The sequence below is a fragment of the Phaenicophaeus curvirostris genome, chromosome 28 (genome assembly GCF_032191515.1).
Source record: "Phaenicophaeus curvirostris isolate KB17595 chromosome 28, BPBGC_Pcur_1.0, whole genome shotgun sequence".
NCBI lineage: Eukaryota > Metazoa > Chordata > Aves > Cuculiformes > Cuculidae > Phaenicophaeus > Phaenicophaeus curvirostris.
The window spans coordinates 3,259,360-3,270,902 of record NC_091419.1 but is presented as its reverse complement, the minus strand read 5'-3'; the positions used below and the strand labels follow the sequence as shown (position 1 = coordinate 3,270,902).

The 11,543-nt window shown below is 54.4% G+C and overlaps 1 protein-coding gene across 1 annotated transcript in view; it reads left to right on the top strand.

Annotated features, from left to right (window-relative positions):
- Positions 1 to 678: 678 nt before the first annotated feature.
- ATP8B3 (ATPase phospholipid transporting 8B3) overlaps positions 679 to 11,543 on the top strand; it is a 28,325-nt gene continuing 17,460 nt past the window's right edge. Inside the window, 8 exon segments of the mRNA XM_069877757.1 lie at positions 679 to 727; positions 2,768 to 3,028; positions 7,032 to 7,106; positions 8,025 to 8,116; positions 8,776 to 8,889; positions 9,761 to 9,859; positions 10,587 to 10,648; positions 11,466 to 11,538. Of these exon segments, the coding sequence (XP_069733858.1) occupies positions 679 to 727; positions 2,768 to 3,028; positions 7,032 to 7,106; positions 8,025 to 8,116; positions 8,776 to 8,889; positions 9,761 to 9,859; positions 10,587 to 10,648; positions 11,466 to 11,538 (825 nt within the window).

Sequence of the window (11,543 nt, the reverse complement as noted above, 5' to 3'; positions counted from 1 at the left end):
TTGCGGGGTGACCAGGAGCAGAGGAGGAGGAGGCGGCTGCGGGTGCAGGCAGGAAGGAGACCAGCTGCCCACTGGTTGTGCAGGTTTGGGAAGGGGATGAGTTTTTGCGTTTGGAGGGGGGGTGCTGGGTGCCAAGGGCATCGCTCGCTCCTTCCACTGCCCCCCCCAACAGTTCTGGCCTCAGGGTGTGCGGAGGCAGCTCCATCATCCACCTCCCATTGCACCTTGACGGCTCCATGGTGGCAGCTGAGCCAGGAGCAAAGTTTGGAGCATTGACAGGAGCCTGTGGAGATGCCACTTTGAGGCTGGGGACTGCGTGGGGTTCCTCCTAATCTGAGACACAAGTCCTGTCCTGCAGGGAAACGCTTCTAAATAATAATAATAATAATAATAATAATAATAATAATAATAATAATAATAATAATAATAATAATAATAATTATTATTATTATTATTTTATTTATTATTATTATTTTTTTTCTCCAAAACCCCAGGGCTTTGTAGCCGCTTGGCCACTTGGAAGAGGGCACCTGGAGCTGCTTGGTCCACGAGGGAAGGTAAAAACCAAGCTCAAAGGTTTAACTCTTCCCTGCAAACGTGGGAGGCTGTGCGCAGGCTCCACTGTGGTGGGGCTGCATCACCAGGGGCTTCTGTGCCTGGTGAAGGTGATGCGCCGGGATGGTCACCATGGTGCTTGAAGCAGCATCCTCCCTCCTGGCACTGGGATGTGCGTGGCATCCCATTGCTTGCTTAATTACACTGGGTGGGGGGTGTCAGCTAATTGCAAGAGGCGATTGATCGGTAAAAATGTCATCATCACCAGCCGCGGTTGCCAGGGTGACCTCAGCCGCTCTCCACCAGCGCCATCGCTTCCTGGGTGCCCAAAGCCACCCGTTGGGTGATGCCGAGGTGGGATGTGGAAATCTCTTTCCTTCCTCCGGCTCCAGCCCCCACTGCCCGCAGAAGTGGAACCAGCCACAAAATCTGGGCTCTTGTGGAGGTTGTGGGACTGGGGTTTGGCTTCCTCCATGCCCAAGTGGCCACTGGTCCTTCCTGGTGCTGCCTTTGTCTGAGGGTCTTTGCGGGCTGAAAGTCTCTCTAAGACTTGCCCAGGTGGCCAAGAAGGCCAATGGCATCTTGGCTTGGATCAGACACGGCGTGGCCAGCAGGGCCAGGGAGGTTCTTCTCCCTCTGGACTCGGCACTGGGGAGACCGCTCCTCGAATCCTGTGTTCAGTTCTGGGCCCCTCACCACAAGAAGGATGTTGAGGCTCTGGAGCGAGTCCAGAGAAGAGCAACGAAGCTGGTGAGGGGGCTGGAGAGCAAGAGGAGCGGCTGAGAGAGCTGGGGGTGTTTAGCCTGGAGAAGAGGAGGCTGAGGGGAGACCTCATTGCTCTCTCCAACTCCCTGAAAGGAGGTTGTGGAGAGGAGGGAGCTGGGCTCTTCTCCCAAGTGACAGGGGACAGGACGAGAGGGAATGGCCTCAAGCTCCACCAGGGGAGATTCAGGCTGGATATTAGGAAAAAATTTTTCCCGGAAAGAGTCATTGGGCACTGGAACAGGCTGCCCAGGGAGGGGGACATGGATGTGGGGACATGGAGACATGGATATCTAGGGACACAGGGACTTGAGGATATGGGGACATGGAGACAGGGGTATACAGGGACACAGGGATGTGGAGATACAAGGATAGGGGGACATAGTGATGTGGGGACATGGATATATAGGGACATGGATATATAGGGAAACTGGGGCACAAGGATATGGGGACATGATGTGGCCACATGCTTTATGGACCTCAAGCGAGTTCTTCCTGACTGCGCAGTAAATGCTTTATGGACTGTCGGGCCAGCACTTGGTTAATTGCCTCCGGGTTTCTGTGGTTAATTGCAGGGAGCAATTAATCTAGCGATGGCTAAAGCAGGACCACTGTGATGGAGCCTCGCTGTGGGATGCTTGTGGGATGGGATGGAGGACTGGGAGATCCTGGGCTGGCTCTTGTCTCGTTAGCTGCCATTGCTAACGAGGTGGCCTCTGTCCCAGGGTGGGTTTGGGGTCCCAGCGCTGTTACCTCAGGGCTGCTCAGAGGCAGTGACGTTCGTTTGTGCCTTCAGCCTCCTCTTCCTCGGCTGATTCCTGCTTCCATCTCCCTTGATCTTCAAGGATTGAGCCCTTCCCAGCTGCTGCCAGACCCTGGGTGCTCTCAGGGGCACTGAGCGCTCCCCAGTAAAACCAGTTCAGCCCTGGAACTGCTCAAATCTACCTGCTCTCTGCCTGAGAGAGCTGGGGGTGTTTAGCCTGGAGAAGAGGAGGCTGAGGGGAGACCTCATTGCTCTCTCCAACTCCCTGAAAGGAGGTTGTGGAGAGGAGGGAGCTGGGCTCTTCTCCCAAGGGACAGGGGACAGGACGAGAGGGAATGGCCTCAAGCTCCACCAGGGGAGGCTCAGACTGAACATCAGGAAAAAAAATTTTCAGGTAAAGGGTCATTTGGGCACTGGCAGAGGCTGCCCAGGGAGGGGGTTGAGTCCCCTTCCCTGGAGGGGTTTAAGGGACGGGTGGACGAGGTGCTGAGGGACATGGTTTAGTGATTGATGGGAATGGTTGGACTCGATGATCTGGTGGGTCTTTTCCAACCTGGTGATTCTATGATTCTAAACCCCACCCTGGAGATGCTCATGCCCACCCACCGCCTTGGACCCAGTGTGGGAGCACCTCCTTCTCCCCAGGGATGCCCCCAGCCTTGACTCCGCATCCCCATCCCCTGGCAGATCCCGCGGGAACCGCTCCTGCAGCAGCAGCTCGGGGTTGTTTTGAGCCAAACCTCACCGAGAGGATAAACCAGGGCAGGTTTCGAGCGTGGCGCGGGAGCCTGGGGGTGCCCAGCGAGGGAGCTGTGGCAGCGGGCAGGGCTGGAGGTGCGGTGTGGGCTGTCCCCACGGTTCCTTGCGTGGAGCAGGATGGGTGGCACCAGTCTTGCTCGGTGGCAGGAGCTGGGAGGTCACCTGGAGCTGCGGGCAGGATCGGTGCAGGTACGGGGAGCCAGGGAAGAGAGCATCCCCTCCAACCTCAGAGCAGCAAGAGCTGCCGTCCTCCTCCTCCTGCTTCCTTTGGGGCACCCATGGGTGCTGAGGGGGGACCTGAGTGGGTCTTGGGGGGGGTGGGTGTCATTGCTGATGGGCACTTCAGGGCTTTCCTGGGAGCTGCATTGCTCCCCGAGGACTCTGGGGAGAGGCAGGGAGCACCCCCCAATAGCTGGATTGGATGATGGGCATGGAGGAGCATTTTGGGGCTGGAGGAGCTGCCTTTTCATAGAATCATAGAATCACCAGGTTGGAAAAGACCCATCAGATCATCGAGTCCAACCATTCACCTGGACTCGGAGCAAAACTAGGGCGAGCAGAGGGAAACTTGTGGCTCCGGCACGTCCTTATAGCTGGGGAAAAAAAAAAGCCCTGAGAGGCTTTAATGAGCTGTGATCCACCCATCTAGGGTGCGGGGGTGTTTTCCGGCGTGCCGAGGGCAGGAGGAGGCATGAACCAGCTCCTGCTGCACCCACCCACCCACCCGCTCGTATCCCGTCCTCGGGCTGGCATCACCCATGGGTTGGAATCGATGGGGCTGAGCCTGGGGTGACGGGGGCTCCCTAGGGTGATGGGGGGTCCCCAGGGTCATGGGAGGGTCCCCAGGGTGATGGGAGCTTCCCCAGGGTGATGTGGGATCTCTAGGGTGGTGGTGGGTCCTCAGGGTGATGTGGGATCTCTAGGATGGTGAGAGGGTCCCCAGGGTGATGTGGGATCTTGAGAGTGGTTGGAAGGTCCCTAGGGTGGTGGTGGGTCCCCAGAGGGGTGGTAGGAGAGTCCCCAGGGTGATGTGGGATCCCAAGGGTGATGTGGGGTCCCCAGGGTCGTGGGAGGGTCCCTAGGATGGTGGGAAGGGTCCCCAAGGTGATGTGAGATCTCCAGGGTGGTGGTGGGTCCCCAGGGTGATGTGGGGTCCCTAGGGTGGTGGAGGGTCTTGAGAGTGGTTGGAGGGTCCCTGGGGTGGTGGTGGGTCCTCAGGGTGATGTGGGATCCCAACGGTGATGGGGGGTCCCCAGGGTCGTGGGAGGGTCCCTAGGGTGGTGGTGGGTCCCAGAGGGGTGGTTGGAGGATCCCTAGGGGGGTGGTGGGTCCCTAGGGTGCTGTGGGGTCTCGAGGGTGGTTGGTGGGTCCCCAGGGTGGTGGTGGGTCCCAAAGGTAGTAGGGGGTCCCCAGGGTGATGTGGGGTCTGGAGGATGGTTGGAGGGTCCCTAGGGTTGTGATGGGTCCCCAGAGGGATGGTTGGAGGGTCCCTGGGGTGGTGGTGGGTCCCCAGGGTGATGTGGGGTCCCTAGGGTGGTGGGAGCGTCCCCAAGGTGATGTGGGATCTCCAGGGTGGTGGGAGGGTCCCCAGGGTGATGTGGGATCCCAAGGGTGATGTGGGGTCCCCAGGGTCGTGAGAGGGCCCCTAGGGTGGTGGGAGTGTCCCCAAGGTGATGTGGGATCTCCAGGGTGATGTGGGATCTCTAGGGTGGTGGGAGGGTCCCCAGCGTGATGTGGGGTCCCGAGAGTGGTGGGAGGGTCCCCATGGGGGTGGTGGGTCCCTAGGGGGGTGGCACACAGCTGGGGTCCCACAGAGGTGCTGCGAGCAAGTGAAAACCAGCAGCACAAACAAGGCTGGTTACGGCAATACCCACCAGCTCCAGGCTAGGAACCAGGGATCGAGGTGGCCCCATCCCCATCTTCTTTTAGGTCTAGAATGGAGCAGAAAGGCCTCCAGAACCCCCAGCCGCGGGCGCTGGCTGTGCAGGGTCTGCTGGGAGCTCACGCTAATCCTTGTATTGAGCAAACAACTCCACATTTTTCTGGAGATTTCAGGAACAAAACCACTACAGAAACTCCACGGCGTAAATTCCTGCCTGCTCCGCCAACCCGGGCCAAACCCTTGTGGCGCAGTGCCCGCTCCTCCTTAAACCTCATTTATTTGTGTTCAGCCACGCAAACCTCTGTTCCACCTAAAACTATTGTTTTTTTTGAATGAGAAAGGCTCGCTTTGGGTCTTTACAGCCCTCAGGGACAGGACGGGACATTCCCTGCTGGATGGACCAGGCAGTTCATCCCAGGCATTGAGCTGGAGGAACATTCTGTGTGTTAAAAAATTATTGTGGGTCTAAACGAGGTGTGGAGCAACAGTCAGAGCATCTTGTGTGCATCTTGTGCGCAGCTGGGACTGGCAGGAAGCCCTGGCATCCACGTGCAGCCTCTTCTCACCTGCTCAAAGTGGTGATGAGGAGGCCCTGGCCCAGGTTGCCCAGAGCAGGGGTGGCTGCCCCATCCCTGGAGGGGTTCAAGGCCAGGTTGGATGGGGGGCTTGGAGCCCCTGATCCAGCGGGAGGTGTCCCTACCCATGGCACGGGTGGAACTGGATGGGCTTTGAGGTCCCTTCCAACCCAAACCATTCTGTGATTCGATGAAAGTGCAATTTTGACTTCTAATTATTGTGGCGATTAGTGGAGTTTGTTGAGATGTTTCTTCATAGAATCATAGAATCACCAGGCTGGAAAAGACCCACTGGATCATCGAGTCCAACCATTCCCATCAATCACTAACCCATGTCCCTCAGCACCTCATCCACCCGTCCCTTAAACCCCTCCAGGGAAGGTGACTCAACCCCCTCCCTGGGCAGCCTCTGCCAGGGACCAATGACCCTTTATGTGAAATATTTTTTCCTGATGTCCATCCTGACCCTCCCCTGGTGGAGCTTGAGGCCATTCCCTCTCGTCCTGTCCCCTGTCCCTTGGGAGAAGAGCCCAGCTCCCTCCTCTTGGAACGGAGGTTTTTTGGATACCTCCTTAAACCACTAGCACTTTGAATGAGTTTCCTCCACCCTTTGTTTTCCCTTTCCCACTGCTCCTGGGCTCCTTTCCCATGTTTTGCTTGCCAAGCTCCACAGAGGGTCCCACGTCTGCCAGCTGCAGGTGTTTAATCGGCTGTTCTTTCATCTGGCATCGCCTGGAAGCAGGGGAGCTTAGGAGCAGATCAGCGGGTAATGGGATCGCGACAGGGGACAACGGGGCTCGGAGATGCCAAGTGCAGTGGGGACAGGATATGGAGCCAAGTTCAAGCCTGATCCTGAGCACAAGAGGGACCTTCTGAAAGGGAACCACAGACAAAAGTGAGGTCTGGCTGTTTAGTGTAGAGAAGTGGATGCTGAGGGGAGACCTCATTGCTCTCTGCAGCTCCATAAAAAGAGGTTGGGGCCAGGTGGGTGCTGAGCTCGTCTCCCAAGTAACAGGGGAGTTATGGCTCACCCTGCAAAAGGTAGAACATCAGATATCAAAGGGAGGAAGACATCTTCTGGTGTCTCCACTGTGTGATGTTCACATGGCCACAGAGGACTGCGTGTCAATGTAGGGTTTTACATCTCTGGCATCACAGAATTCTGGAATGGTTTGGGTTGGACGGGACCTCAAAGCCCACCCAGTTCCACCTCCTGCCATGGGCAGGGACACCGCCCACTGGATCAGGGGCTCCAAGCCCCATCCAACCTGGCCTTGAACCCCTCCAGGGATGGGGCAGCCATCACTGCTCTGGGCAACCTGGGCCAGGGCCTCCCCACCCTCACAGCAAAACATTTCTTCCTAAGATCTCATCTCAATCTCCCCTCTTTCAGCTCAAAACCATCCTCCCTCATCCTATCCCTGCACCCCCTGAGCACAAGCCCCTCCCCAGCTTTCCTGGAGCCCCTTTCAGGACTGGAAGCTGCTCTAAGGTCTCCCTGGCACCTTCTCTTCTCCAGGCTGAACAAGCCTGTGCTCATATGGGATATTAAAAAGGTCTCTTTGCTGCTCCAGGTAAGACCTCCATCCGCAGCTGGGCTCAGAAAGCATTTCTTCTGCATGATGTCCTGCCCCGGCGAGGTGGAGGGTCCAGCTTTGGGATGTTGGAGCATCCTGGTGGGATCACGCTGTTGTTGCTCAGTGCTGCAAATATCTTTGGTTGTCCTTGTTCCCAGATCCTGGTGGCTGTGCCATCATGACTGTGCAAGACCCAGCCTCGGGCTTCCTGCATGGAAAGAAGCAGCTGCCAGGTTGGTGTGCAAAAAGTCATTTTTTTTTTAGACAGTATATGAGAAAGTTGGGTGTGGGACAGGGTTGAGAGATGGGGAGGAAGCAGATTTGGGGTGAAATGGTCTGGAAGAACTGGCTGTCATCTGAGTTGAAGGAGTTGGGGAACATGTTTGGATGTCCCTTGCTCGGTGGAATCTGCACTGGGATAGCAAAAATGAAATCAGGAGAGGAACAACCAGCCTCTAGAGTAGGAAAGGCTGTGTTTGGAGGAGTCATCTCCTTCACCTGGCTTCATTATACTCATATCAAAACCTGAGCCCAGATGGTTGGCCTGAGAATCAGAGGAGAAGTGTGTGCAGCAGTCCTGTATCTCTGGAAGCTTCTGGCCTCCTGCTCCCTCTGTCCTCTCTGACCTAGGGGACCTCAAAGAGCCAACTCTATCCCAGCTGCTCTCAAGGTGTAGGTACACTATGGAAAACCCATCTGGCCAGCAGTGGGTCACCATGTGTCTGGTGTCACCATCATCGCTCTCTACAACTACCTGAAAGGAGGTTGGAGTGAGGTGGGAGCTGCTCTTCTCCCAAGTAACAAGGGATAGGATGAGAGGAAACGGCCTCAAGCTGTGCCAGAGGAGGTTTGGATTGGATATTAGGAAAAATTTCTTCATGGAAAGGGCTGTTAAGCATGGGCAGAGGCTGCCCAGGGCAGTGGTAGAGTCTCCATACCTAGAGGAGTTAAAAACACTTTGTAAATGTGTCACTTTGGGACATGGTTTAGTAGGGACGGCGGCGTTGGGCTGACAGTTGGACTGGATGAGTTTAGAGGTCTTTTCCAACCCTAATGATTCTATGATCACTGGTCCTTGTGTCCTTGGAGACCAGAGGCTGATGGCCAGGGCATCCTGATGACAGATGGTGGATATCCACTTGCTTTTCCAGCTTTCACCTGGGAGGTGAGGGCCAACGACCGAAACTACCACATGCGGTTCAAGAAGAAATTTGCTTTCTGTCTGACCAAGAAAAAATATGCGGTGAGTTGGCCCAGGACATCCTGGACATGCTTAGCTGGTGGTGGTTAGGTGTGATAGGACAGGGGTGCTGCAGAGTGGTCTCCAGTAGGATGGAGAATGACCTACGTAATCCTCAATGAAAAGGAAGGTCCCTGCCTGGTGCCCCAAGTGTCCTCCGAAGCTTTCAGACCAGGAGCAGAACTGCATGAAGGGTGTTTTTAAGTCTGAGGGTCAAATCAAAAGGAAGAAAGAAAGAAAGTTTTGACTGAACAAATTCTTTTCTCCCAGCTGGATAATGACCATCTGAGTTGGGTTCAACTGGGCATGCTTTAGATGATCAGAAGCAACATATTTTGTCTGAATTTTAAATCATATTTTTGTTTTAAGTCATAATTTGTTTAGACTTTTGCTCTAAACAAATCTTCTTGACGTGGCACCATTTAGTAGAGATGGTGGTGTTGAGCTGATGGTTGGACTGGATGAGCTTAGAGGTCTTTGCCAACCTTAATGATTCCACGATTCTTTTTCTTTATAGTTTTTATAAATTTTAAAGGCATCTCATGCCACAAAACATTGAGAAGTCCTAAAAACACCAGAAGGTTCTTGGCATTTTGGAAACACATCCTTGGTTTCAGGCGGCTGAAATCCCACTGTGGCTTTGACCTGCCTTTCTTCTGCAGGGCAACACCATTAAGACAGCCAAGTACAACATCTTCACCTTCCTGCCACTGAACCTCTACGAGCAGTTCCACCGAATGGCCAATGTCTACTTTGTCTTTGTCATCCTTTTACAGGTGAGGTGGACAGCAAGGTAAGAGCGAGTGTGTGCGAGACTGCTGAGCAAAAGAGGATGACCTGGTCTAAAATGGTAAATGGTGTCAAAGATGCTGCTTTTTGGTGGTCATCATCATAGAATCACAGAATCGTGGAATAATTGTGGTTGGAAAGCACCTCAAAGTTCATCCAGTTCCACCCCTGCCATGGGCAGGGACACCTCCCACTGGATCAGGGGCTCCAAGCCCCATCCAACCTGGCCTGGAACACCTCCAGGGATGGGCAGCCACAATTTCCCTGGGCAACCTGGGCCAGGGCCTCCCCACCCTCAGAGCAAAACATTTCTTCCTAAGATCTCATATCAATCTCCCCTCTTTCAGCTGAAAACTGTTACCCCTTGTCCTATCCCTGCATTTCCCTGATGAAGAGCCCCTCCCCAGCTTTCCTGCAGCCCCTTTCAGCATTGGAAGCTGCTCTAAGGTCTCCCCAGAGCCTTCTCTTCTCCAGGCTGAACAACCCCAACTCTCTCAGCCTGGCCTTAAACAAGAGGTTCTCCAGCCCTCGGATCATCTCCGTGGCCTCCTCTGGACTCGCTCCAACAGCTCCATGTCCTTCCTGTGCTGAGGACTCCAGAACTGAATGCAGAGCTCCTACCCTCCAAATTCAGTGACCCCCACACATTTCACACATCCAGTTTAAAAAGAGGTGGAAATTCCACAAACTGTTCTCTGTAGACAGAGATGTTGGTTTGATTCTTCTTAGATGGATTCCTGTCATCCTCAGGCACTGGCTGGGGAGGGGAGCTGGGAGCGAGGGGAGATACTCAGTCACCTAAAGTGTCCCAATGTGGGATGAAAGTTGTGTCATTGGTGTAAAATTCTCCTGCTCTAGACCGTCCCTCAGATCTCCACGCTGCCCTGGTACACACTGCTCTTCCCCCTGAGCTGCCTCCTCACCATCCGGGGTCTACGAGACCTGATTGATGACATTGTGAGTATGGGTTGGAGTGAAAGGCTGTGTTAGGTGGGGGCTGGACAGCAGAAATTACCCCTTCGCTGTGGAATCATAGAATCACCAGGTTAGAAAAGACCCACTGGATCATTGAGTCCAACCATTCCCATCAATCACTAACCCATGTCCCTCAGCACCTCATCCACCCGTCCCTTAAACCCCTCCAGGGAAGGGGACTCAACCCCCTCCCTGGGCAGCCTCGGACAGGGACCAATGACCCTTTCCATGACAAATTTTTTCCTAATGTCCAGCCTGGCCCTCCCCTGGTGGAGCTTGAGGCCATTCCCTCTCGTCCTGTCCCCTGTCCCTTGGGAGAAGAGCCCAGCTCCCTCCTCTCCACAACCTCCTTTCAGGGAGTTGGAGAGAGCAATAAACAACTGAAAAGCTTTGGAGCTCATGTTATTCGTTGTTCCTGAGGTACCATCACCTCTACCATGTCCAAAACACTTTGTATTTTCCCTTGGGAAGGATGTTACTGCCTTGTTGCTTTCCTTGAGGTCTAGACCCCTGTCTTAATATCTTAACCAATGGCTGGTTGGTCCCCAGAAGTACCTGGGGGAATTTTGCCTCTTTATTCATCAGGATACGCCTTCTGATTCCTTCAGAAAGAAGATTGTAGCATTAAGAGGGTTGTTTTCCTGTGTTAAGGAAGTCTGGCACGCATCATCCTTTTCTTTTGGCCTCTTTTTTTCTCTCCTCTGTGCAGGGCCGCCACCAAAGTGACAGGAATGTCAACAGCAGACCATGTGAAATCCTGTCTGGGAAGAGGTGAGGAGCTTGGGAAGCTGTATCCTTCCTTTCCAGGCCTGTGTGGAATGATGGATCACCAAGTGCTGAGTATCCTCGAGCACAGCAGCTCAACAGAGTTTTGTTGGGAACGTCCCTGACTCTGCAAACTTCCCATCACCTCCCAAAATCTGCTGCAAGTCCAGTTGTTCCCCTGAAGGAACAATCCTACCCCAGGCACAGACAACAGGTCTATGGTTGGACTCGATGATCCGGTGGGTCTCTTCCAACCTGGTTATTCTATGATTCTATGATTCTAAGGAAGCCCTGATAGGCTGCGATATGTTGGGAGGAGGCCATCCTGGCCACAAAAGTGCCTCTCAGTCTTATTATCTAACCCACAGAGTCATATTCTGGCTAAATAGTTGTCCAGGGAAGGACCAACACTTCCCACCTGTGTCCAGGGGCTGAAAGTCGCTGCCAACCACAGGGAGAGGACATGGGGTTGGAGATCCTTTCATCTGAGGCCAGGCTGAGAGAGTTGGGGTTGCTCAGCCAGGAGAAGAGAAGGTCCCAGGGAGACCTTAGAGCAGCTTCCAGGACTGAAAGGGGCTCCAGGAAAGCTGGGGAGGGGCTCGTGATCAGAGGGTGCAGGGAGAGGATAAGGGGGAGCGGTTGTGAGCTGGAAGAGCTTCAGTCGTGTGGATAGCACCATGGTGGCAGAGGAACCAAAATCCAGAGACTCCGTTCATGCAAGAAGCTGGCACAGATGGAAGCTGGTCCAGAGGACAGAAACAGCCACCGTTGCCATTCCTACGGCTCTGCAAGGATTAAACTTTCCTTCCTGATCCCCCTGCAGCTTCTGCTGGCAGAAATGGCGCGACATCTGCGTTGGGGACATCGTCCGCCTGCAGAAGGAGAGCTTTGTCCCGGTGAG